Below are 26,504 nucleotides of genomic sequence, written 5' to 3'. Positions count from 1 at the left end.
GACGCACATGAGCAGCAGGTTTTCATGACCTATGATCGCAATTAACCTAGTACATTTGGTATATTTTTATGTTGTGGAATTCATTACAATATGATAATCAGATAAACACCTTAAATAAAACAAAGGAGTCAACAACATGTTTGGCTCTGCCATCATGTGATGCTTATTGCATCATCATGTGAAGCTTACCTACACACCGCAGGGGTCACAGATAGGTGAAGAAGAAGGCTGTGATTTTAGGCGCGTTGCCCTCTTCAACCACACGGGGGCGCCAGCCAGCAGCTAAACAGGAAGTCAACATTAGCAGCTGATGCTGGAACTGACTCCAAATAATACCGTGGATGGAATGGCTTTTGTTTTGGTTCTGACACCACAACACTGACTGACTGAAGCGTCCCTGCACAGAGGTAGCGTGCTACATTTACATTTAATAATACACACCGTTACCTTTAGACCACACGGAGCCACACGTCGTGAAGCCATTGCGTTTGGAAGTAGTCAACCAAACCCCTTCCCTTCTGTTTAGCTAACGTTGTCAGTTAGCTGGTCGCTAACGAGCTAACAACTTTTCATTCATTTGGCCGTTAAGCTACTGTTCTTTGTTGGCTGCTAGCTCGCTGGGCAACACGGTGGTAGCTGCACTGTGCTGGGTTTGTTTAGTAGCCTGGCAGCGGTTAGTGTTTTGTCCGCCCTTAACTTTAGTTCTTGCGGGGTTTCTTTAAGCTAGGTGATGTGAGCATAGTGGTGGAAAAAAGTACTAAAATGTTTTACTTATGTACAATTATTAATACTGCAATATAGAAATACTCAGTTACAAGTAAAGGTCCGGAATTCAAAATGTACTTGAGTAAAAGTACAAAAGTATTGGCATCAAAATGTAAATGTATTAAAGTAAAAGTAAGTACTCATTATGCAGAATGTGCCATTTAATGTTTTCAAATGTATAAAAAAATATATTTTGAAAATAGCAGACATACAAGCTCACAATTTTGAGCTTTTAGATCGTCTATTTTCAAATGGCCAAAAAATGCAGTTGATCAAAAGTACGATATTTGCCTCTGGGATTTAGTGGAGTAGAGTACTAAATATACGGCCGGGTGTCACAGGCCAAAATGGAACAATGCAAGCTTGCTGTTGGTTATGAATTAGTAATAGCTTAACGTTAGAGTTCTTGAAAAAAAAAAAAAACTTCTGGGGACTCAGATTAGAGTTCTTTTAGGTGACACTGTGATAAGAAAAACATCTGCTATCTGGGTTGCATCCTGGAGGCTAACCTATCCAGTGAAACAAATGACTACCAGGTAATCAATAAAGTGTCAATTTCAATTTGTTTCTGGCATAGGGTTGCCCCACTGATCAATATTAAAACACGAAAGACCCTAGTTGGAGGTGCTCTTATTGGGCCCCTCATTGATTACGGAATCCTCGTTTGGTATCGCAATGCCCCAGTTGCCTGAAAGTTAAAGCTCCAAACAGCCCTGAACAAACTGATTATGGTCGTGCTTGGTCTTCCTCCTCGGGCCCACCTTACCGATCATCACCATGAAAGCGTGGGGTGGCTCAAAGTAGCTGACAGAGTACAGCATCTTGCAATGGGCCTGATGTACAAGATACACTAAACTACACCTCCAAGATACCCATGTACCTGACAAACTACTTCCTAAAGGTCAAGGATGTCCATGATCAAACACCAGAGACAGCTCCACTAATCATGTTCAACCTAGATTTAACACAATAAAAGGCTCCAATTCTTTCTCGGGCAAAATAAAATCTCTCTTTCGAGGCGACCTGAAAAGTTTGGGAACCACTGCTGTGTGTAACGTTCATGTTTTCTCTCAGATCGTGTCCCTGTCTGTCCGTTGCTGTGGTGAAGATGGTGATGCTGACAGCCGTGTTGTTGATGGGTGTGTGACTGAGGAGAGGAGTGACAGCCGGCGGTACCCTGGTGCTATAAACACACACACAGTCCCGCTCATGGATTCCAGCAATGACGACGAGTCTCTGGACATCATCATCACCAACGTGGTGGCCACCTTCAGGACCAGGTGCCACCTCAACCTGCGCACCATTGCCCTGGAGGGGATCAATGTCATCTACAAACCTGAAGTAGGGGTGAGGACGCATACGTCATAGATGTGTGTGAGAGTGATTGAGTGAGAGAGAGAGGGAGAGGTGGAGGTCTGTCACTGTTGTATAACACCTATGTTGCATTGATGATTCAATGTTTGGTGAACGGTCATTTACTGGCGTCACTCGCACGTGGCTTAACAACTATTCTACAGGAGTTAACGGGTCTATTGATATGCATACAGGCTCGTCCCTTTGTTAAATCACCCTGCTGTGACTCTACAGCGTCTGTAAACTTTGTCGAGGTGCATGTGAACTTGGGGGTTGTTTTACTTCGATGCATGTCCGTTCTGCTGCTGAAAAAGATTCGAGGCGGCGTGTACGCACGTGACACGATCAATACAATACTGATATCTGTCTAAACACCTTTCAAAGAAAGGGTCGAACTCGTTCTTCTGCTATACCACAAAAATGTGGAATGCCTTACCGAAGGCCATAAAGGAGTGTGGATCACTAGCATCCTTTAAAATTGCCCTGAAAAACCACTTACAGGCAGCAGCCGTTCGCAACTGGTAAAAAACCTAGCCCAACCCTACCCTCCCTGCCCCTTCCTTGTATATACTTGTATACTTGTATATTCCTTGTATAGACTTACTGTTTGTTTAGATTTACTGTATATTCCTTGTATATACTTACTGTTTGTTTAGATTTACTGTTTTCTTTTCTTTTTTTCCCCCCTTTTCTTTACATATCTACTGCATAGTACTGTGTTCTATTTGTCTGTCATTCAATGTTATATGAGATACTTAAATGGTTTCCTGTTGAAATAAGCTTAGTCTTTTCATGGATCTCCTTTTAGTAGACCTTGTACCAGTGAACTGTACCGTCATGAATCTGTACATTTTCCTATGCAAACTTCTAATAAAGCCTTCAATCAATCAATCAATCAATCAATGTGGCCAGAGCCAGAGGGCCCTGTCTTCTGGTCTGTGGAATGTAAAATAACAGCACTGTTTACCTATAATGTAATGTTTTTACTGTTGCTAAAAATATAAAATAAAATGTGTGAAACCGCAGACATATTCAATCAAAGCATAATATGTAGGTATTTGGATTTGGAGGTATTGAGGTATGGCATTTTTAATCACACAGCCCCAGAAAGTAAAGAAATAAGTGTTACATTGAGCATTAATTAAAATCTTACCTACCAGTAAGACTCCCTAATCGGGAGATAAGCGACCGTAGGTCTCGCTAGAAGAGGGCCATGTGAGAAATGAGGGGTGGGGTCTCCGCGTTGCCTTGGCGGACGAATAGGTACCGGCCCCGGCTCTCCCGGACGCTCCTAGGCCGAGTTAGGGCATTTTATGTGAGCTGCAGTGGAGGGGGTCCTCCACTGGGGGCGCCACCACTTTTGCATCCGTTCTGGAGTAGCAGGAGTGGGTGGTCCCCGGGAATTCCCCGTGAGCAGCCCCGTGGGGGTGGTCATTTGGTCATTTTTGCACATTTGGTATTTTTTTTTACACCTGGGGGTCCCCCAGGGACCTGGGGGTCCCTGGAACTCCGGGGGTCCTTGGAGGTTGTAGTTTGGCAGGTAAGGAGTGTGTGTGCAAAATCTGGCATGGATCGGGGCAACGGTTGCGGAGATATGAGCAGGGCAAAAGTGTGACGTGTGACGGACGGACTGACTGACTGACTGACTCACGGACGCCTGGTGGAGCTTTCTGTAGTAAGTGCGACCTACGGTCGCAATCATTTTATAATGGACGATTTACTTTTTGAGCAAGTTGGCATGATCGTTGGGGAAGTAGAACATGACCTGTACTTGCTTGATGGGCAAGTGCCTCTGAGACCTTAGTGTCAACCCCTGCCCCCCCCCCCCCCCAATCTGCCTTTTACTGACATACCTTTTGTCAGCCTTCTGATTGGTCCCTGAGACTCCCTGACTGGCCAACCAGAAAAAACATTCACTTTTTGCTATCGGGGGTGGAGTTTGTGCAGTGGAGAATGTTGCTTCAGCCTTTCAAAAACTGTCCGCAGTGCGGAGCACGGCAATCGCCTGGTACGGCCGCGGCAGTAGGGGGCGATCTCGCTCATCATAATGAATAAGCTTCAACAAACTAGTTCACATGGACCTTATCAATGGTCTAACTAGTTACGATTGGGTACATATATTTTAAATGGGCAGAATTACGTGTATGTGAGGAGAACAGATTATAGTTCTCCTCTTCCTACCCAAGATTCAATGCGCTTTCTATTGCTATTTCTATTCTCTCTCTGATCCAGAGGATTAAACTAATTAAAACATATATTTTCGGGGGGAAACTACTGTTTTGCTATGTAATTACTGTACCCTTTTCTTCCCTTTTTATTAATATCACGTAGATGTGTTTTTTTTGGTACTTTATATAGCTGTAATGAGGCTATGAACAAAAAAAAATCCCATCCACTTCCACTATAAAAGAATCTGCAATAGTGATTCTGTCCCACTGGGATTAAACACATTAAAACATATATTTTCGGGGAAACCCCCTGTTTTGCAATGTAACTACTGTACCTTTGTCTTCCCTTTTTATTAATATCACCTAGATGTTTTTCCTTTGGTACTTTATATAGCTGTAATGATAAAAAAATCCCATTCACTGCCACTATAAAAACAATCTGCCCAGGGAAAATGTCCCATCATAGTAACAGGGCAGAATGGGGCGGATTTGCAAACTAGTCTATTGTCTAGTGTAAAGGAAGAGGTGGATATTGGATACCATCTGTACTAGTAAATGTGTTGTTGTTGTTGTGCTGTCTAACACAAACCAGCTCACTTTGTGTTTGTTATTTTGTGTTCAGAAAGTCTTGATTAAGCTTCGCAAGCCCAAGATCACAGCCTCCATCTGGTCCTCAGGGAAAATCATTTGCACTGGAGCTACCAGGTACACACACACACACACACACACACACACACACACACACACACACACACACACACACACACACACACACACACACACACACAAACATGACTGATTTCAGTCATTTCGATTCCTTAGAGTCAACGTGTCTTTCTCTAAAGGGTTATTTTACTTGTTTGTCGACTGATGTCACACACTGAGAATGGCCATTGTGAGCTTGAAGATCAGCTATTTTCAGTACAATACATGGCATGCAAACAAGTACACTATACATCAGGTTATGCCCTATCAGCATGTGGCTGATTAAGTCAAGCCCTACAGTAATTCTAGATAGAAAATGTCTAACATTAAAGGGTATTTGAATTGGTTAAAACTAGCAGAAGAATCCATGTTCAGAAGCATCTTCCATAAGCCCTAATGGTCTCAGATATTTCATAAAAGCAAAGGTTAAAACCTTTAACTGATTGGCTTTATGTAGAACAGGCATATTTTAGAACGATAATAAGTAATTGGAATCAGTATTGGGAAGGATCTTTTTATTGGCACATCTCATCATCTAAAATGTTGAAGCATAGCCTAGCTCAAAGCACCCTCCTGATTTCCTCCTGTAACACAGACAGTGATGTGATACATTTAGCAGCAGTCTCTGAAAACAGAGACACTCTACGAGTTAACATCAATTCAACCCTTGTTGTGCATACATGTTACCGTTTGCACATGCACATGTAAAATCATGTCTGCTTCCCTCTCTTCCTCTTCTCCCAGCGAGGACGACGCCAAGCTGGGAGCACGCAGGTTAGCACGCTCTCTACAGAAGCTGGGCTTCAAGGTGAGAATGACAGTGTTGGTCAGATGCAAATGTTTTATGAGGTACGTCACATTTAGCTTGAGAAGATACATTTGGTCTTTACATGGGACTCAAACTTATTTAAATACATTTCAAATTAATAATGAAAATAACTGATCTACAAGCAAGATCAGATATTTTCACTTTTTCTTTCAAGGGTAACAAACAAGGGTAAAAGATGGATATTTACACCCATAAAAATGTGTGCATGACCCATTAATTTGGTCCCGACCCAGTGTTTAGGAAACACTGAAGTAGACGTTTTATTTGAAAGATTTAATCCCTACATCTACAAGCTCACAATGTGTCGCATCACAATGTGTTGTGAGCCTGTAGATTGACTATTTAGAAATATTATGACAATAGTTGACACACATTCTCTTGTGGAAGTCCCTGGCAGAAAATCTTTCCAAATGTGGAGTCGGTGGTCCTTGAGTTTTGAGTATCACACATCTGATTTTTTTAATGCTTTCTTAGTTACCATACAGATAAATGGTGTGTGCACCTCAACTAAACTCAACATATTTGTATAGCCCCTAATCACTGTTACAGTCTCAAAGTGCTACAGTCCCACATTTGACTAAGGAAACTAACGACACCCGCTGGTCCTTATTCAAGCAAGGAAAGCGTTCCAGGAAAATACCCTTTGCGGACAAAGAAAGGGGAGAAACCCCAGGAAGAATCATAAAAGTGGTGAACAGAGTGGGAAATGTCTAAATGTACGTGTGTGTGTGCGTGTGTGTTGTCTATGCAGGTGCGGTTTTCAGACTTCAAGGTGGTGAATGTGTTGGCAGTGTGTTCCATGCCTTTTGCTGTCCACCTCATTGACTTCACTAAAAACAACCGACCTATTGCAAGGTATTAATGACATGCACCTGGAAGCCACTGGATGGAGCTAAAAGGGAGGGAGACATAATATGAAGCTTTTGGGTGGTTGATGACCAGCATGCTGCAGCATTCTGGAGCATTTGGAGGGGCTTAAGTGAGCATGCCAGGGGGCCAATCAGGAAGAATTTCAGATAAAATAAGATGGGAGTAGTCGATGGAAATAGTGTTGATGGAACAACGTGCCGCCTCACGTTGTGAGATTGTAGATAATTTTTTTTATTATTTTTTTAAGTTTGTGAAAATATTTGACATTAGATACTGTAAAAAAGAGTTACAGAGTGATAAGAGCGATAATACATGTTATCCTTATGATCTTGCCCTAATGCCCTTTGGTGGACATTGGGCACAAAAATTAAAGTATGAAAACCGTGGAATAGGGTCAGCCGTAGATGTGGCTGGTGATCATAGAGTGCTGGGGATAAATACTGCACTGTATTAAAACCTAATTATTCACTTTATTTATTCCTGTATTTGTAGGGATAGGGCGGTCTCTAGTGGTGGGAGCCTTGCTCTTGCTTGAATATTAATATAACTGACACCCTGGGAGTCAAATGACTGATGTATTAACTGTGCAGTATTTTTCAGTTGACTCAATTACTCGTTTACATTCAGTTCAGTTGCGTTTTAACTAATGGCATTGGATCAAATGTAAAAACCAAAATAAAGACAATTGTGAACTAGTTGATGGCAAAATGCTCCATGCTTATGTACCACATATAGTCGTGTGCAAATATACCCATATGGTCTTTAAAGTCACTGAAATTTACATAAATTGGTTACTGGATGTAATTTATTGGCAACAGAAAAGAAACAAATATTGTACACGGCATGTCATTCACCCACATGTATATTTATATTTAGAAATGGCATGTGACATTTGTTATCATCAGAATAATTTGCATACTAATGTACATACTACTGAACTCAGTGTACTGTCTGTCTGCATACTGAACTCAGTGAACTGTCTGTATGTATTTCAGTTATGAGCCAGAGCTCCATCCTGCTGTCACATACCGGATCAAAACCCTCAAGGCTACCGTGCAGGTTTTCTCCACCGGAAGCATTACAGTTACAGGTAAAGCTCTCTTGTGCACACATACTTGCTTTCTCTCTCTCTCTCTCTCTCTCCCCCCAAATAACTAAAAGTCAGCTTAAGAGATTGAGGCCGCATTGTAATAAAGCATTCTATTATAGACCAGTGTTACGCAAAGTTTGTTAATATTCTAATCCCCCCCCCCCCAGGAATTTTACTTAACAAAGTCAAATCACTTGGTTTGCCTGTTATCATAAGGCATGCACAAGGCCAGTGACTGAATAGATTTAAAGGATACTGGTGTGTTTTCAGTTCTCACATTTAATCGCATCAACACAATCCATCAATCAAAACCTGGACACAGGAAAAAAAAAGTTATAGTTTAGGTTTAGTTTCTAAAAGGCATATTTTAGCATGTAGTGTTTTTGACGGCTTTGCAGAAGCCATTCTAAAGGAGCTGTGACCAAATGAGGGACTTTGCGTGACTATGAGGGACTTTTGCATGACGAGACAGATACAGTAGCGTCTATTGAATTAATAACTGCGTGTGTGTAACGCTTTACAGCACTGTTTCCCTATACTGGGTCTCGACCCACGGATGGGTCGCGGAATGGGACTGTGTGTGTGTGTGTGTGTGTGTGTGTGTGTGTGTGTGCGTGTGCGTGTGTGTGTATATGTATATATGGCTGCGGGGCAATACTTTTACTGCCACAAATTTCACGTGCGCCTCCCTGCAAATGCATGGTACCAAATGGACTTGTACGCGCTGTGTGTGTGCGCGTGCGTGCGTGTGCAACAGCGAGACAAACCTTGCTGTCTGTGTGTCCTTTCCACGGCTCAACGCAGTTGAACGCACCAAAACATTGCTTCACTCCATGAAAGAATAGATCCAACGGCAGCTGATAGGTAGCAATGTTGTGTAACTGCGTCGCCGTCTTCTATAGTACAGGGGGTCCCTGTCACAAATTATATTTGCAGATTGGGGTCCGTCACCATACGACTAATCTAAGCTGTTATAAAAGGACTTGAGTAATTTCTAGTTATCTGTTATAAAGTATTTTCTTATTTTCTATTTGTCCATGTTGGACAATATGTAGTATCAGTATGTTGACCTGTTCTCTCTCTCTCTATATCTCATCACCCCCATCCTGTCTCAGGACCAAATGTACAGAGTGTGGCTACAGCGGTGGAGCATATTTACCCACTACTGTTCGAGTGTAAGAAACCTCGCTGCAAATAAACCAAGAGTGAGAGAGCGAAGGAAAGAATTACACAGAAGACTGCTCTCATCAGTTTGTGGCAAGTGACGAAGCACCTTATCCCTTGGATGTGTTTGGATTGTTGTTTTTTATCACTATGCGTCCGCAGCCACACACCTATATTGGCTGAGAATGATCCGGAATCCATTTTTTCCTTTTTTTAGATTTGGTTTTTAACAGTTTTTAACAGTTTCCCCTCACTAAATCTGAAATTCCCGTTAACGGTTTTGATCATTGCTAAAATCTCACCCAACATTTCTGCTCTAACAAGCTTCACTGACAATGAGAGCTGGGGAGGTTTGGATGGAATCTTGTTGACCTTTACTTTATTCCTCTATGGGTGTTCTTGCATGACCTGATGACCGCAACCAAGCCAGTCTTCAGAAACGTAACTTGTGCTAAACACGTAACAATGGTGACTGTCATGAGGAAATTAATCAGTATTTTAACATTTGGGATGCCTTGTCTTAACCCTATATACACATGTCCCAGTTTGTCCCAGAAAGACTCACTTTCTCTGGAAGAATCTCCGTCCACAACTTGTTTTTAGAAGTAGAATTTGCTCCTATATGCAGATACTAAGCCCCGAAATACGCTTAAGTGGGTGGAATGTGGATGCTTCGAACTACACAGACGTGTGGTTGCATTTTCCAATGTGTCACCTGAAATTCTCAATACAATGGAGCACAACCAGTGCAACCAGAGTTTCTATAGCAGGCAACAACAGGATGAAGCCGTCTTCGATTTGGGTTCTCTTCTGTATCTTTCAATATAGCAGGCTATAGTTCCAAATGTATCTTTCTGAGACTGTATTTACCTCCACAGTGACAAAAGAATACACATTGAATATTTACAGAAACTGAGGTGTGCACTTGGAAGCTGGCGGGTGTTTGCGTTTGAGTACTTATGTCAAGGATGTTTCAGGGCCTAAGGGTCTAGTGAGTCCATACGTGCATACTATAGCTCAGAAGGACATGTTGCTGCCACTATTGACTGAACACAAAATCAAAGTAAGCTTTTCATTGAAGCTTAGTTGTATGTTTAACAATTAATCACATATTGTGAAGTCGGAGCAGATAACAATAAGAGTACAGTAAATGGACTTGGACAATACATTTACAAAGGTGTGTGTAGACAGTATTTGTTTAGTTCCAATTTAAATGATAGATTCTTCACATTCCCTTCCCTTGTTTCCGTGTCAAGTGTTGAATCCATTCATGTCTGATGCCATTAGATAAAAAAACACCACAGTGGACCAAAAACTGTCCTGTTAATTGTTTAGCATAAGCAGGCCATGACAAACTTGGAGAAATTATTCAATTTGTAAAGTGAATGAAAAACATTGGAGAACATTGGACACAGAAAATTTGCATTTTCCTTTTATCCCCAATGTAGTCGTTTGCGAATTCCTCCCATGTTTATAGTCCCTAATCACAGCCAAACCCTATGGGTCTGTGGAGGCGACCATCTATAAACAAGGAGACGACAACGCGTCTTTTCACCTGACTGTGAGGAGTGTCACCAGGAGGGCGTAATGCATGCGGAGGAACAGGCATTCCTTGCCACCTGTAGGAGTAGCTAGTGCAGAGACAGAAAGCACATCCCTGCCAGCTTCCCGCCGGCAGTCACGGGTCAATTGTGTTCGTTGGCCAAGCCATGGTGGTGGTCATAAGCTTTAGCCCCACGCCACCCCGGACACCCTTTATATTATCTTAATTAGCCAAGTGTCGCTGAGTGAATGATGGCGTACATTTTGTTCACTTTCTCTATTCAAATGTTTACCTCTTGGCCGACACACACAAGTTACACTCCTACTTCCTTCACATTTAAAATATCATCCCCCTCCACAATTTAAATATCAAGCTTGGCTGCAGATAAATGTTAGCTACCATAACCGTAACCCAAATAGTATACGTCTTTCACTTATTCAGAACATACTGTAGCTGGGGTATGTCTGAGTGCCCTGCGTCAATGTCCTCTATTCATTGTGAGGAATTTGAAGAGATGCCTAAATTCTTGACGGTCTTACCTATACTTATTCATTGTTGCACTCCAAAATAGGGCCATGGATCATTCATATCAAATGTTTGTGCATAATCACATGTTAACCTTCAGAAATGCTCTGTACAGTATGTCACACAGACAGTAGAGGTAGGGGAATATACTAGTACTTTGTACACAAAATGCTTTTTTAAAACAAGAAAATGAAATGTGAAGAATTAATCCATACCTACGTGGGGCTGACATCAGCCCGAACCCCGTCCTACATCTGTGAATAGAGGTAACGTCTTGGATTGGTGTATCTGGTGGTATATATTATGGATAAAATGGCTTTGATATGATGTGTCATCTACCTGGACTCAAGAGACTCGGACTGGAATTATTGTCCAACCAGGATACACGGCACTCTTGTTTGTGTTGTTAAAACTTTTGTATTTTGTATTAAAAAAAGAAAAGACAAAGAAAAACTGAATAAAATAAGCTACTATGAGAATGATGTTTTACTGTCATAATCCTTTTTCTCCGTCTGTATATTTTATACTATTATATTTGCAAATGTTGACATACAAATAAGTTGAGTAATAGAGCTTGCACAGCATAATGCATCTAAAGAGGTTTCAAATGTGACACTCAACAAAAGCTTCCAAATCTTGGAAACAAAACAAAACACCTAAACAAAAAGAAAACACAAGCTAGGTAAGAAAATTACAAAATCTGACAATTTATTGAGAAACAGCTGTCGTTTTATGCATTTCAACCCTGGAGTGTTTTCGGCATCAACACGTAAAAAATACTCAGGTCACGTTACTGCAAAGTTGTGCAAACTACTGCTGCAGTTTTAACCTTGTATATCCTGTTCCCAACGGACCATGGCCCGTATTCATCAAGCATCTCTGTATCACTACTAGGAATCGTGCTGAGTTCGTCTTGGACCAAAAATAGACAAGAACACGAGAGGTATTTATGACGCTTCCACAACCACTTTCTGTATGGAGCTGGGAGTTCTTTTGAGAACAAATGGATGTGGTTTTACGTCACCCTTGTGACGCACATTGTATGTTATTTTTTTGTGTGTATAGAACTATCTGCATTATTTGATGCATGGGGGGAAAGACAGAAAATAATACTACCTGTGTGTATATTACATGGGCAATGATTAGTTTAGCCCAGCCATGTTCTTTTAGTTATAAGCTATTTAGAAATTGCAGCTTTTTAATTTACAAATGTCAACTACAATTTACAAATGTAGTTGACATGGATGTGGTGCTGCTGTCGGGGGGGGGGGGGGGGGGGGGGGGGGTATATTCATTGGTATATTCAAGTGTATTATGGTGAGCAGCAGATAAAAATAAAAGATATCATTAAACTGGTGAAAATGGTTTTGGGTTCCAGTGAAACCTTTACCGACGTGGTGCTGAAAATGAGCGCTTGTGCTCAGCTACTACTACCATGCGTAAACAAAAATATATACAGTATATCATCTATATACTGTACGTGTAGTCATGATACGGTACAACTAGACAATCAAGATCAAGGGATTTCTAAATGCAAGGTAGTTGTCACTGACAAACCTATGCCTCGTGCTTTGGAAGCCATTTTTTTTAACTCGTTTACACCCAGATTTATCGATGAAAGCTGGGAGATTGTCCTTATAGTCTCTAGTTGAGCAAAGTGTTTAGAAACTGACTTAAGTCAGTAGGTGCAACATAATTTGGTGAGATTAGTATTTGATTTAAAAGTAAATTTAGATTTTCCTATGGAAAAGCAGCAGTTTTCTTCATATGTACATTTAAACTCAATGTCCATTCTGGTAGTAGCAATTCTACTGAACTTAATGGTGTTAAAAGAGAACAACATTTTGGAGAGAGAAAGCTCTTGAACAAATGAAGGTGTGTCCCTTCAACATTAGAATCTCTTTAAGGGAAGAGAATATGAATGAATGAAGAAATCTACTCTTGGGGAATCTTCTCCTTCAATCTGGGAACCCATCATCAAAAGGAATCTGTTCTTGAGAGATTACCCCCCCTTTCAACAAGCAGGAGTGATCCCTGAGCTATTCTCATTTAATCAAGTTCACAGTTTCAGCCTTCACTACATCCTTCCATTCCTGCCAGTGTGCAATTTTCTCCACCCGCCATGTTTCCTCCTTTCCAGGTGTACCGCTATGCAGAAAATCTTTGAGGAGGAGGGTGTACGTCACATGCATCCTTGCAGGTGACATTTTGGTAAGTATGGGATCCTAACGTGGTAAAATGTCCCTATTCCTCGCCCTCAGTGTGAAGTCTTGTCACTCGGGTGGGAGGTTTCAGCGGGTAACACAGTGTGGACAGTCTCTGTGGACGTGCTGCTGAGCAGGTTCTGGATCCGCTTACAGAACCTCACCTCAAAGTGCTTCCTGAGATGAGCGAGAGAGGATGAGAAGGTGCGTGTAAAGCTGTGATTTCTCTTTGGTGGCAAACGTTCACTTTTTCTCATTCCAAAGCATTCACTGCAATCATCACCAATAGTGTCCACCTACTAGGCCTAAACTGCACTAGGTTAAACCATAATTTATTTTTAAATAAATGCATGAATAAGAATAAGTCATATTAATCATAGTGCGGTTACCATGCCGTGGGTCACACTCGCAAATATTTCTGTAGCTGTCCTTGTCCCTATTTGAGTGGTACTAACCATTCCATCGTTGTCCCTTTTATGCCCATATAGGAGATCCCTGATTTCATCAATATTAAGCCCATATCTGGGAATGCCTATATACTGTATGGACATACTGTGTCAGTCTCATGTGGTCTATGATGTCAGTCATCTCCATATTTGGGAAAAGTAAATGCTTTAATTAAAGTCAATGGAGAATGAAGAAATTAAACTATGTAACATATCTCTTATGAAAATGCAAGGAATCAATTCCCGATGAAGCCGGTCGATTTGACATATGGCCCAAGTGCGTAAGGAAATCTTATTCTTTCGAACGACCGTCATTTCGACAAAGGAGCGTCGGGAGGGTTAGCGACTCACCCCACGGAGGTTAGGTTTAGGGTAAGGGTTAGAGTTGGGTGTCGAAAAGATGACACGTAGTAACAGCGAAACGCTCCTCAAGTGTGCCACGGTCCAAAACTGGGAGGAGTAGTGCGGCAAAAAACGAGCTTATCTAAGTCGGACAAGTACTATAGTCTGGTTGCCCTGCAGGGGAAACCACACTAATAAAGATACAGTATATATACAGATGGCATCATTATGTGAAATTATGTACATCAAATTTCACGTTAGTATCATATGCAGGTGTGTACATGTTATTTTGAAAGATAGGCAGGCATCATATGCAGATGGGAAAAAAGTAGTGGCAGGTACAATGTTTCTTAAAACATTAGCCAGGTAGAAACAATGATAGATTAAATTTGAGTTGTCTTGTTTTACACTGTGCCACAGAAATGCTAAAATAAAAAAAATAAAACAATTTTACTTTTTGAGAAAGATAACTGGTAACCGTGACCAATCACACATTTTTTCTGTAATTTATTCAACATTGATGTAATGTATAGGTTGGTTGATGTAGCTCTCATCAGTTCTGAGAGGATTAGGGATAGGTGTGGTTTGTAGGTGCAGGAATTGAGAGTTGAGCCGCTTTGTTAGCACACAGTACACAGAGTCCTGTGTATTGTTGTATTACCAGAAGATGGAGACTGAAGATAGAAAGCAACAAATATTAAGTATATATATTATTATGGTGCTACTCACTTTTTTGCCAGTTCTTTAGATATCTGCTCCAGTGTCCGTCCCTTGGTCTCGGGTATACACATAATGACGAACACCAGTAGAACAAAACTCATAGCAGCATACAGGAACATCACGTTAGGAACACCAATCTTCTCTGCAATAAGAACAATGGAGAAACATATCTCATCAGCCAAATATACATATTTAAAATTACACCATAAACGGGGGTGCGACCTGTGGCTGCTCAGTTCAACAGTAAAACAGTGGTTGTGCAGGCCAGCTCCCAGTGAAGCAGGGCGTTGTTGAAAAAGAGCATGAACTAGAAGCAGTGCTCTTCCGAGCACAGGTCTCCACCAGGTCAGGTAGGTCCTGGTGGCGCTAAATGTGAAAAGGGTGCCTTTTTTGGCCTTTAAAAATGCAGGGAAAAGGTTTTACCTTGGCCTCTAAGGAGTGCGCATACAAAGTTTGACACTAATCGGTGGAGTTATAGGTGAAAACATGAATCAGCCTGTTATAGCGCCACCATGAGGCTGATTTGATTTTTCTTAAGTGGCATTTATTCCTCTGCCTATTGGGAATGTGCATGCACAATTTCACCAAAATCGCACACTGCGTTCAGGATTTCAGGCATTTTATTCAAAACTGACCAATCCTGCAAACTTTGAAAGCCAGTTTTAGCCAATCAGGATGGAATTTGGAAAATCTGACACATCCATGTCGATCACATGACTGTAGAGATCCTGTCTACTGATTTACGTGATTTTTGGACAAAATCTGTAGGAGTACTGGCAAAAGTTAGTTTTGCAAAAGTCGGCCTCCTGGTGGCGCTAGAACAGGCCCATGTGAAATATTTGGGGCAGAGGTTCTGAATTGGTATCGAGGGAGTGTGTGTGCACAGTTTGGCAGCGACCGGGCCAACGGCGCCGGAGATTAGCTGGTAACGGACAAACGGACGGACGGACGGACGGACGGACGCACGCACGGACGGAGGGGAAAACATACTCTCCCTCAGCCTTCGGCTGGTGGAGACAATGAAGGCTTCATAACTAAAGGTTTTTACGGTGGTAAATAAAAGCTTATTGAGGACAGGTTAGGCGAGGGTTTAGCTGTGTCCTCACACCACAGGGCACAAGCTTGAGTGATGATTCATGTGCAAAGTAAACGACTACATTCTCTCTCTCTCAGTCTCATGCATTCACACACTCGTACCTGTAACTGTGAGGAATGTCATAGAGATGAGCAGGTTAGTGGCCCAGTTGACAGCTGATACCACAGACACCGCTTTGCCTCTAACCCCGGTGGGGAAGATCTCACTTAGAACCACATACACCACTGCAATGGAGACACATACACAGATATATATATATCATATCACATGGTTGAAAATGCAAATACATATATACTGTGTGTGTGTGTGTGTGTGTGTGTGTGTGTGTGTGTGTGTGTGTGTGTGTGTGTGTGTGTGTGTGTGTGTGTGTGTGTGTGTGTGTGTGTGTGTCTGTGTGTGTGCTTGCCTACTGTACACTAAGTCATGTTTTCTAAGTTGACTTAAGGTTGACTCTAGTTGACTTAGGCAATCATGAGAAGACAAAAAGCCTCTACTCTGTTAACACTGCTGATTCATACTGCTGTATAAGTAATTTTGGATAGGCTGAGGACACAGGCAATAAGGCACAATGAAGCAGCAGTGTTTGTCCAGAAAATGACTTGGCAATTATGCTATGAGGTAAAGTACTGATCAAAACAATCCTGACATTGACAGAGTAAGCACTGCATAGTACTGTAGCAAATATGTTTTTTTTTCATTTATAAATGTATAAATAATTTATAAACGTGTGTGCACATGTGTTCTTACTGGGGCCGAGACTAATGGAGAAAGCTGCCACATATACCAGCAGGCTGATCAGTGACACCCACTTCAGTGATTGGGACACTTCCACATGAGTCCTCCCTCCACTCGACCCTGCTATCCCATCACTGTTTCTGTTGGTCACCCCCCAGCCCAACGACTGTTCTGGCTCCTTAGAGTCACTGCTGTTCCATTGCTGGGGAAAAGTGGTGGTCAGATTGTCGCTGTGGTCCATAGTGGTAGCGTTAGTAGCCCACCCTCTATGGGTGTGGTTTAGTCCAGAGGGGCTCTGACACAGGCTGGTGAGATGGGTGTGACTCTGTGATGTCACCATCCCAAGTGTGGTTAATGACATGCACATGGTGACGGCGCCCACGCACAGGAAGCTCTTGGGTCCCAGACGGTCTACCAGTAAGACGGCAGGGATGGTGCCCAACACTTTGACCACTCCGAACCCTGTGGAGGCCAAGGCCGCCGCCGCGTCACTGTCAAAACCCACACTGCGGAGGAGTGGCGAGGCGTAGGACAGGAGGTTGGGCTGACCGGTCACCTGTTGAAGGAACACCAACGCAATGCCTGTTAGCAAACGCGAGCGCAGGTTGGCTTTGGCACTGAACAACTCCCGGAAGCCATGCTGCGACTCCTCTTGAATCGCTGCTTGAATATCTCTGAGTTCTACATCCACGTCCTCCTTAACCCCACCTCTGAGTCTAGCCAGCACCGCCATGGCTCTCTCCGGCTTGCCCCGGGCAACCAGGAAGCGTGGGCTGGGTGGGAGGAGCAACAGTGCAGCAACCTGCAGCAGCGCTGGAGGTATCACCAGTCCAAAGATATACTTCCAGCCATAGGGCAGAGCACCAAAGGCGTAGCTACAACCAAACCCCGTCAGCACGCCAACGACCACCATGAGCTCGAACAGCGTCACCAGCGCGCCCCGCCGCTCCCGCGGCGAGATCTCTGCAATGTACAGACACGCCGCTGTCCCCGACAGCGCCGTTCCCATGCCGACCACTACCCGGCCCAGGGTCAACACCGTCAGTGACGTGACTGCGATCAACATGATGCTCCCTACCACCACCAGGGCGGCGCTGAGGAGCATGGAGGCGCGTCGGCCATAGCGGTCCAGAAGGGGGCCACTCGCCAGGCAGATGAGGAGAGCGCCGATCAGCAGGGAGCTGACCAGCAGCTCCTGCTCCCTGCAGGAGAGGGAGAGGATGCTCCGCAGCTGTAGGAGAGCCCCGGAGGTAATGCCAATCTCATAGCCCAGCATCAGGCCACTGAGCGAGGCCACGAAAGCTGCCAGGGACACCAGCTGACTGCAACCTGGGATGAGAGAGAAAAGGAGGGGAAAGGGAAAGAAAAATAGGACAAGGATAAAGGATAAAGTCTAGGAGGGTGATCAGTTGGGTATCTTTCACCCCTAAGAGGAGAGAGGGGATAAGATGAGTAAAGGTGGCTGGTAGGTGTAGAAAGGTACAGGCTAATTCTGCTCTATAAGGTAACTTTGCTTGTTGCTCATGAACTCTGTTTAATTGTGTAAAGTACAGTATCTTGTCTATTCTCCACGTTCAAGTTAGGCAATATATTGCATTATGCATATATTATGTCATTATAAGGCAGAGTCAAATTAGTATAAACTATCAAACTTTAACCCCAAGGAGGAGTACAGTTCTTTAGGGGGAAAACAGGGTATTTCAAGGAATTATGCACTGCTATAAAAGCAATCACACGTGTAGCTTCCCCCACTGTCGTAACAGTGCTGACTGTAGAATGTAGAAGGTCAAAAGTTCCCAGAAAGAATGTTAAAGCAATCTTGGAAGCCATTATGCAGTGTGTGTGTGTGTGTGTGTGTGTGTGTGTGTGTGTGTGTGTGTGTGTGTTTGTGCTTTGACTTGCATCAATCACTACCAGAGAGATACTGTAGGTAGGGCAATCTGCTGTACAGTATAATCAGGGAGATACCTTAAGATAATCTTAAGACCTGCAATGTCTGTTACTATTGACTTTTGACTACTGACTATTGTCTCCTGCATGGACTCTGGCATGGCTGCACTTCTTGTACAGATAAACAGACAGACGCACATGAGCTGCAAGTTTTCATACTAAATAGAGACCTACGGTCGCAACAAGGTGCAAGGAATAGGTGGAATAGGAATAGGTGCTTTTGGATTACGGTGTGTAATGTTTTGTGGTAATGTTGATGAGGTTTGAACTAAACTAAAAGCTAAAACTGGGTGGAAACAATTCAGAAATTAAATGTAAAAAATGCATGACAAATGCAAAGACTTTAGGGCAGTCCTTTGTATTGGGACGGTGATATTTGTTTTCAAAACAGTGAGCGTAGGTTTGTCAGCGCTGTTCAAGTCACTACATGGAATTAACTGTAAATGTCACCAGACATACCAGTACAGGGGTGTCGTGTCGCACCAAATTCTGGGCCCTGGGTGCATTAACTATTGAAAAATAAATTAAAAATATTTTTTTTGAAATAGATCTGCTGTCTTTGAATATTTCAAATCCTTCTAAGGGTTTTTGAAAAACCTATGTTTCTATGTCAGTGGTGCTCAAACTTTTTCATGTGAAGGACCTCCAAAAGGATATGTATTTGGCCACGGACTCCCCCATCTCAAAATATTTAGTTCCAGGGTCCCCCCAGAAGCAAAATTTGAGTTACAAATGTTGGCTTAACAAATACATATATTCAAAGATGTGCACACATTTTCAAGACTTTTCAAAAAATAGCAGATCTACAAGCTCGCAGCGCAGAGCTTGTATATCTGCTATTTTTCAATAGCTAAAGTATAAAACAATTAAGGCCCCTCCACCTTGGGCCCTAGTAACTCCGTCCCACTTCCCCCCCTTGTGACGCCCCTGTACCAGTAGGCCGAGATCAATGATCATCTGCCTACATCGTCCATGCCTTACCCCTTATCCCTAAACTTCTTTGCCTTTTTTTTTATTTTTACTATTTTGAAAAACATTTTTAAATTGTTAAATTGTTGTTAAAAGCTGATCTACAAGCTCACAATGAGTCTATGTAGATTGGCTATTATTGGCTATTATTGGCTAGTAAGGCTAGTAAGGCATGGACGAAAATATAGGTCTAATTGTTGATAGAGTCTATGTTAAAGCAATCTTGGAAGCCATTATGCATTGGTTGTGTGTGTGTGTGTGTGTGTGTGTGTGTGTGTGTGTGTGTGTGTGTGCGTGTGTGTGTGTGTGTGTGTGTGTGTGTGTGTGTGTGTGTGTGTGTGTGTGTGTGTGTGTGTGTGCGTGCGTGTGTGTGTGTGTGCGTGCGTGCGTGAAATATTCTATTTGATCAAATATATCAAATATTCAGAATCGATAGATGTACTGTATATTAATTCATATATTCACTGTACAATTATATTTATTGATAGACTACAAATGTTCACTCATTTAGACATTCAGTGTAGATAGGGCGAGGAACAACGACAACAGGAAGTATTCAATCCATGGGGTCACTGTGACTTGTTTATTCAATATGTGAACAGGTTATCACTGTTATCAGGTCCCAAGTAAAGTACAGTAGGTGTGGGTGAACACATATATGACCTATGTATTTTTATGGTTCTAGTTACTGTGCTATAATCTTTTAAGTTATTATTACTCTTCTTTTTATTGTTTTATAGCGTCTATCAACATTGTATTGTTGCCACAGATTCTTTGACACGCATTAGGACTATCCTTTTCTTGTTTATCATTGTTTCTAGCCCTCATCAGACTGGAAATATCAGCCATTTCCTCATTCTAATGTAATTAGTATTGTATAACATAAGGGGGGGAGGGGGAGGGGGGGCACAGCTGTGACTGGACTACATGCAGTGATTTGTACAAAAGTTAGTTATTTTCAGGACAGCACCCCACCACCCTTCTCAGTGCCCTTCCATTCTAGCTGCCATTATGTAATGATGAATTATGTAATCATGGCGTATATTAGTATAGAACACAAAAAGCTGTATTGTTATCAGTTTGGGGGTAATAGCTGTACACACTTGTACTTAGCAGGAAACATTTAGACAACGCTGTTAAATGAAATGCACTTTCTTCAGAATCAATCAACTCAGTCAACTTTGTTAATCGTTGAGCCCCGTTGAAAAGGTTTCAAATTGTATGTCATAGCCAGGATGACTTGAATTTCCATCTTGAATTTCCATCTTCTCTGGCCAAATTATCAGTAAATGGAGCTTTGTACAGTCAGCTGTTAGCCTAACCACTTAAGTTGTCATGTTGAAATTGTATTTGCTTAAAGGACCACCTCACCTCTGGGACAACCAGATCTTATTTTATTGTTGTTTGGGACACGATCAACACAATCCTGAGTTATTTTTTGTGTTTTGAGATATTTTAGTATTTCAGCATGCTACAACTGGTCATATGATGCTTTGTAACATGATATTGCATCATCTATTGCATCATATGATGCAAAATGCATCATATGACCAGTTGAAGCATGCTGAAATACTAAAATATCTCAAAACACAGATCGAACACAAACAATAACTCAGGATTGTGTTGATCGTGTCCCAAACAACAATAAAATAAGATCTGGTTGTCCCAGAGGTGAGGTGGTCCTTTAATTTATAGTTAAAGTATTTATAATAAATTCTTCAGCATGTCTCTGCTACTACCCCCACACCCAAAACACGTGACACTCAGTTTACACACATTTCCACTCAAAGGACCATCATGACCATAATCGCTATTTTGACTGATATGTACAAACATAGGTTCATGTATTATATGCATAATTGACAATAAAAACATCAATCAATCCAATTTGAACTCTATGCACTTAGTTGACCAGAGTCCCCCAGGGCTCTGTACTAGCTCCCCTCCTGTTTTCGCTCTACACTAAATATCTTCACCGAAAACAGGCTAACCGATCTACAACTTGCTCAGCTTGTAAATCAAGTTGTTGTTGTTACTTAGCCTTTCCCCCCGGCCCCACCACACACATGTCAAGCGACTGTGGGTACTCAGAAAAGCACTATCAAAATTCCAGGTATTATTATTATTAAATCGGCTCAGAGCAACAATGTGACGGTTTTGCAAGCCCAAAACAAATACTGTAGGGATGCCAGGTGTGAGGCAAGCATGAGGCAAACAGTGCCTTCTCTGTGCTCGGTTGATAATCATTTTCATTTCCCAGAAGCCATTTCAATGTTTACCACTGTATCAATTTCATTATCATTTAGAAGAATATATTAGAAGAACTGTACTTAAGTCCTATAGGTAATACTGTATGTTACTATACTGTACTTACCCAACAGTATTAAGTACCATACATCAGTGGTTCTCAAAGTGGATTCCAGGGACTCTGTAGGTTCCTTTAGGGAGGTCTAAATTGACCCATGCAAGTCTGTAACTCTGACAGTGTACAGATGGAACCAAATGGACCCTAATGGGTCCATTTGTTCACTGTCAGAGTTAAGGGGAGACCTTGAAATTTGGAAGTTTGAGAAACACTGCCATACATAATAGTATTGGTATAGAAAGTGAGCGTAAGGCGGAGTTTCGCTCCAGATGACGTATTTCCCGTCGCCATCCTCGAGGGACGTCACTTATAATAGTTTTTTGAGACTTGTGACATTGTCCTGAAATATTTCCGACCCGAGCATTTAGCTTATTATTAGGCTATTAAAAGTCCATGCGTGCCTCTGCCTTTCATGTGGTGAGGTCTACTCAATCTAACATACTGTCTGCAGCTGTGTGAACTGATTGACAGGCACTGTCAGAAGTCAGAGCGGTGTAAACTTTATCATAAATGTAGACTTATTATTGTCAATGCTGCTGGTTGGTTGCCTAGGAATCTATAATATTAACATTGAAACAAAAGCCAGGGAGAAAGGAATGCTTTTAGGCTATTTTCTATCTACAGAGGTAAGTCATTTTCCGTTTAGAGAGAGAAAGAGAGAGAGAAATGGTCGAGTGAGCTTCACTTTGTATTGTAAAACGGGACCTGTGTTGCATTGCCGATTAAAATATAATCTCTTTAGGCCTAAGCCTATTTATTAAATCACAATCGAATGTTGTTTACTTGCATAATGGGGACACTTTTTTTTAATTGTAGGCTATTTTATGTAGTCACTGGAAAATGTTTCAACATCTGATCTCTCAGTACTGTTGCTTCAATTTTTTTTTTTTTTTTTTTTTTTTACTGGTCCCCCTCGGCAATGGCGCTGGTTTTGTAGGCCGATAACTCCAAATCGGCCTACAAAACGTCATACGCACGTTCCCTATATGTAAGCGTTCATGAACACTCAGATTTCATATGGTTGCATTTCCTGTGAAATGTGAGCTTGGTGTACCTGTGTAAGGTTGCTCCAGCAACTGTCTCTGGGTTTCATGGTTGCCTAGTTGGGGGTCAGAGGCCATCATGGTCTTGGTCTCAGTCCTGGGGTCCATCTTCAACCAGTCTCGACTATGTAGAGAAGTGTGTGAATGTATGGAAACATGGTTCATAGCACCATCATCATCATCATTATCATCAAGGCCACCATTCCTATTGCATCTACAGTAGGCATGGGTGTAAACAAAAAATTAGACCGGTTATAAAAGGAAACTACATAAGACATCACATTTCCACAATGATTTGATTGTAGACTATAGGCTGCTTTGCGTTTGACCTAGTTTCCATAGCTGCTGATCCTGACCGAGATGATTTCTTGTTTAGAAATATTTTGCATATTTGTTAAACAAGATATTTATTATATAGCTAGATGACTGCCATTGTGTCTGCGACGTGTGTTTTATTCACTGGTTATTACTGGTTATCGTGGGAAGAGGACAGCCGTAAATCGCAGTAAAACTACTCCACGGCCAAGCATGCAGCTGTGAGCTGTTGAAAAGTTGGGTCTACTACTAAAGATGGCTGTAGACTTCTCTACCACGTCCACTACAGAAGCAAGATCCCCCCTCTGCCACATCTATCCTTGTATGACTGCAGTCAAGTGTGTACCATGACCAGTTCATCATCCAGCCTTAATCATATTATACCGATATTAGAGTGGACCATGTTAGGTCACTTCGGGTCGGGATAAATGCAGTTGCAAGGTCATTACATGGGGACATTACTAGCGGACCAGACCGACATCCACCAAAACAAGAGTTGATCCATCGTTTTAAAGCAATCGGTGACTTAAAAAAAAAAAAAGCTCTTTAAACGTGTTCACTGTTGTCCCAATGTTATCCCGCAGCTGTTGCCTCTTGCGGTGTTGCAATAGCAGTTACCGTAAATGCCAAAGTGGCTTTGCAACTTGCAAGTGGAATAGATTTAAAATGACAGATGCGTTTGACATGCTCCGTACCTGACGACCCCTTTGCTGATTTCTTCCGAGTGCTATCCTTCTTTTATAGTGTCCTTTTCCGTCCCATTGGCTGTCCGCTACTGGAGATTCATGTTTGTACAATAACTTGTTTTTGCAAACTCAACTCTGACTCTTGTCCGTGCAGGTTTCCTTGTTTTGGAAAGTCACTCGAGGAACTCCTCCCACTAAAAACAGTCCACGCCAATGGGAAAAGTCCACTATGATCTTTATGGCTCTGGAGTCTGGACCATAGAGTTAGCTCTGTCTGGTCTCAAGCTATAGTAGTAGCCTATTCTGTATGATAGCCAACGGGGGTGTGTGTGTGTGTGTGTGTGTGTGTGTGTGCACGCGCGTGCGTGTGCGTGCGTGCGTGCGCGCGTGTGGGTGTGTGTGTGTGTGTGTGTGTGTGTGTGCGCGCGTGCGCGCGCGTGTGTGTGTGTGTGTGTGCGTGCGTGCGTGCGTGTGTGTAGTAGGATATGGCACAAGACATTATCTACCAACATTTCTTATATTTTCATTTTCATTTTTTTAACCATGATTCAATAAAACAGTTTGAAGTAGCATACACTACATTCATGCTGTGCAGTCATTATTACTATGACTATTTCACTTAAAAATAGTAAAAATAAAAATTGTGATGATCTTTATGAGCGAGAAGTTATAGCCTACCAGTTTTGCTTCAATAATGATGAATACAGGGGTGCTGGCTGGCCTAGTGATCACTGTACAGTTCTTGCTGATGAGACAAATATGATGAGAGAGCTCCATCCAGTTCCATGCATTGCATACAAATACATAAAGCTGAGATTTCACTCCTTTCACTTCTAGTAGTTGAATGATTTGTGGTTTGTCAGAAAGAGTCTTTCCAAGTTCCCTTTCTTCACTATCTAGTTTTGTCAATTCATTGTCCCAACAAATATATTTGTTGTATATGGTGTATGTGTCTTTTGCCAAACTCATTACTGATGTCTTGTCTCATTAGTTGTGGTTGAAAGATAGTAGTAGCTTAATAAACAGGTAACACACCTGTACCATTGATATGCTGCCAGGGTCAATCCTGTGTTAATTCATACTTGTGGTTTCAGTTAAGGTGAACAAATATTTGATGTTGATGAGATTAGCAAACATTACTTCACTAGGAGAGACCAAGCATCAGACAAAAAATAGGTTTAAGGTTGTTTATTATAAACCCAGAGTATGGTTGTTTATGGTCGCATCACATGCGCGGCATGGGATGTGCAGCATAAACGGCCAAGATACTGAGTGCGAAATAGTCATCTAAGGTCATGATGACCTTAGATGACTGGTCATCACTACACACAAGTGTGCTGTGTGCAGCTTAGATGGCTATGACGCCCGATCGGCATGGGGGAGACAGCACGGTCATCGGGACATGAATGACATAGGTGCCGGCTTGGTCATCGGAGCATAGATGACATTTGGGGTGCCAGCGTGGTCATCTAAGGTGTGTGCGGCTTAGATGGCCAAGGGCATGAAATGACACTCTGAGTGCATGGTCATCTAAGGTCAGCACCACATGCAAGCGTGTAGTGTGCGGCCTAGATGGCCCGAGTCAGCGACCTTCGGGTCGCCACAGTGGCCAAATCAAGTTGGGCTCCCATCGACTTTCTATACAGGAGGAAAATACCTAGAAAAAGATCTGCTTTAAGTAGCATGTGAGGGGTCTAACTAGGGGTTTGTCATGATTCTGAATCCATTTCCAGCATTTGTTTTGCACAAAAAATATTCCTTGAGCTAAAAATGGCCCAACAAAATGCCCACAAAACTGTGAAAAGTGATGACTCATCAGTTATCGTCACTAAACCATCGTGATATGGGGCCATTTTTAGCCAAAGGAAAGTTTTTTGTGCAAAACAAATGCTTGCAATGGATTCAGAATCATGATAAACCCCTAGTTAGACCCCTCGCTACTTAAAGCAGATTTTTTTCCTCCTGTAGTACAAAGTACAGTGTATAGAAAGTCGATGGGAGCCCAACTTGATTTGGCTGCTGTGGCGACCCCGATTATGCATTGCATTGCATCCTCACCTGATGCAATCATCTAGCCAACACAACATATTAATCATCCCAAACTTTACCAGTCCCCCAAATAATTCAAACACAATGCTTGATTTTTTTCTTTTTTTATATTTAGGATAGATTATGTACACATGTTAACCAAAATACTGTGCCAACTTCTGCCAAGTCTTGCCAAGGATACATCTGTCCGTGCGGACATGTTGATGTCTAAAGAGAGAGCTAAACACAAACACAGTTCATTGTACCTGACGAAGACCATTGTACTTTGTCTAATAAAGTTATCCATGGAACTTTGAAGACAGTGTGCGGCTTCTCACCTTTTTATTAGTATGGTTGCTATTAGCCTGGTTAATAAACCAGACTGCACAACACCACCCCCTGGAACACGCAGTGAGGAATTAGTATGAGCAACGCCAGGCTAGGTTGCTATATATGCAACCCACTATTGTTCTTGGTCCAAGAATGTTTTGCCAGCAAAGTGAACCTGCTTTCACAAAAGAAAGTGAAGCTTTTTGAAGCAATTGACATCACAATATATAATATAAATAGTAAGACGGAATTCATTTCCCAGT

At 42.1% G+C, this 26,504-nt stretch overlaps 2 protein-coding genes across 4 annotated transcripts; one reads left to right on the top strand and one right to left on the bottom strand.

Moving 5' to 3' along the window:
- Positions 1-329: 329 nt before the first annotated feature.
- Positions 330-11,491, top strand: tbpl1 (TBP-like 1). Its single transcript, XM_080745177.1, has 7 exons — positions 330-407; positions 1,840-2,112; positions 4,909-4,991; positions 5,736-5,799; positions 6,572-6,675; positions 7,686-7,780; positions 8,896-11,491. Exons 2-7 carry the CDS (start codon positions 1,975-1,977, stop codon positions 8,976-8,978), a joined length of 567 nt encoding a protein of 188 aa, XP_080601303.1. The 5' UTR covers positions 330-407; positions 1,840-1,974; the 3' UTR covers positions 8,979-11,491.
- Positions 11,492-11,723: 232 nt separating this feature from the next.
- On the bottom strand, positions 11,724-24,218 carry slc2a12 (solute carrier family 2 member 12; the record flags this gene model as incomplete). Of its 3 annotated transcripts, none has more annotated exons than XM_080745174.1 (6): positions 23,893-24,218; positions 22,894-23,096; positions 16,568-17,884; positions 15,922-16,044; positions 14,734-14,866; positions 11,724-13,393 (listed from the first exon to the last, which is right to left on the bottom strand). In XM_080745174.1, exons 2-6 carry the CDS (start codon positions 23,045-23,047, stop codon positions 13,270-13,272), a joined length of 1,851 nt encoding a protein of 616 aa, XP_080601300.1. In that variant the 5' UTR covers positions 23,048-23,096; positions 23,893-24,218. The 3 variants fall into 3 exon arrangements, with proteins under 3 accessions (XP_080601300.1, XP_080601301.1, XP_080601302.1); XM_080745175.1 differs by having other exon boundaries at positions 22,894-23,006; XM_080745176.1 differs by lacking the exon at positions 11,724-13,393 and having other exon boundaries at positions 14,730-14,866.
- Between the last annotated feature and the right edge of the window lie 2,286 nt (positions 24,219-26,504).

This window comes from Nannobrachium achirus, assembly GCF_963921795.1.
Source record: "Nannobrachium achirus genome assembly, chromosome: 16".
Taxonomy (NCBI): Eukaryota; Metazoa; Chordata; class Actinopteri; order Myctophiformes; family Myctophidae; genus Nannobrachium; species Nannobrachium achirus.
Note: the sequence above shows the minus strand (reverse complement) of the source record. Positions and strands in the feature narration are given on the sequence as shown.

Excerpts from the sequence above, each read along its gene's own strand:
- tbpl1 (XM_080745177.1), top strand. The coding sequence starts at position 1,975 with ATGGATTCCAGCAATGACGACGAGTCTCTGGACATCATCATCACCAAC. Across the intron at positions 5,800-6,571 it reads TACAGAAGCTGGGCTTCAAG|GTGCGGTTTTCAGACTTCAA; the intron begins GTGAGAATGACA and ends TTGTCTATGCAG. Across the intron at positions 6,676-7,685 it reads AACAACCGACCTATTGCAAG|TTATGAGCCAGAGCTCCATC; the intron begins GTATTAATGACA and ends TATGTATTTCAG.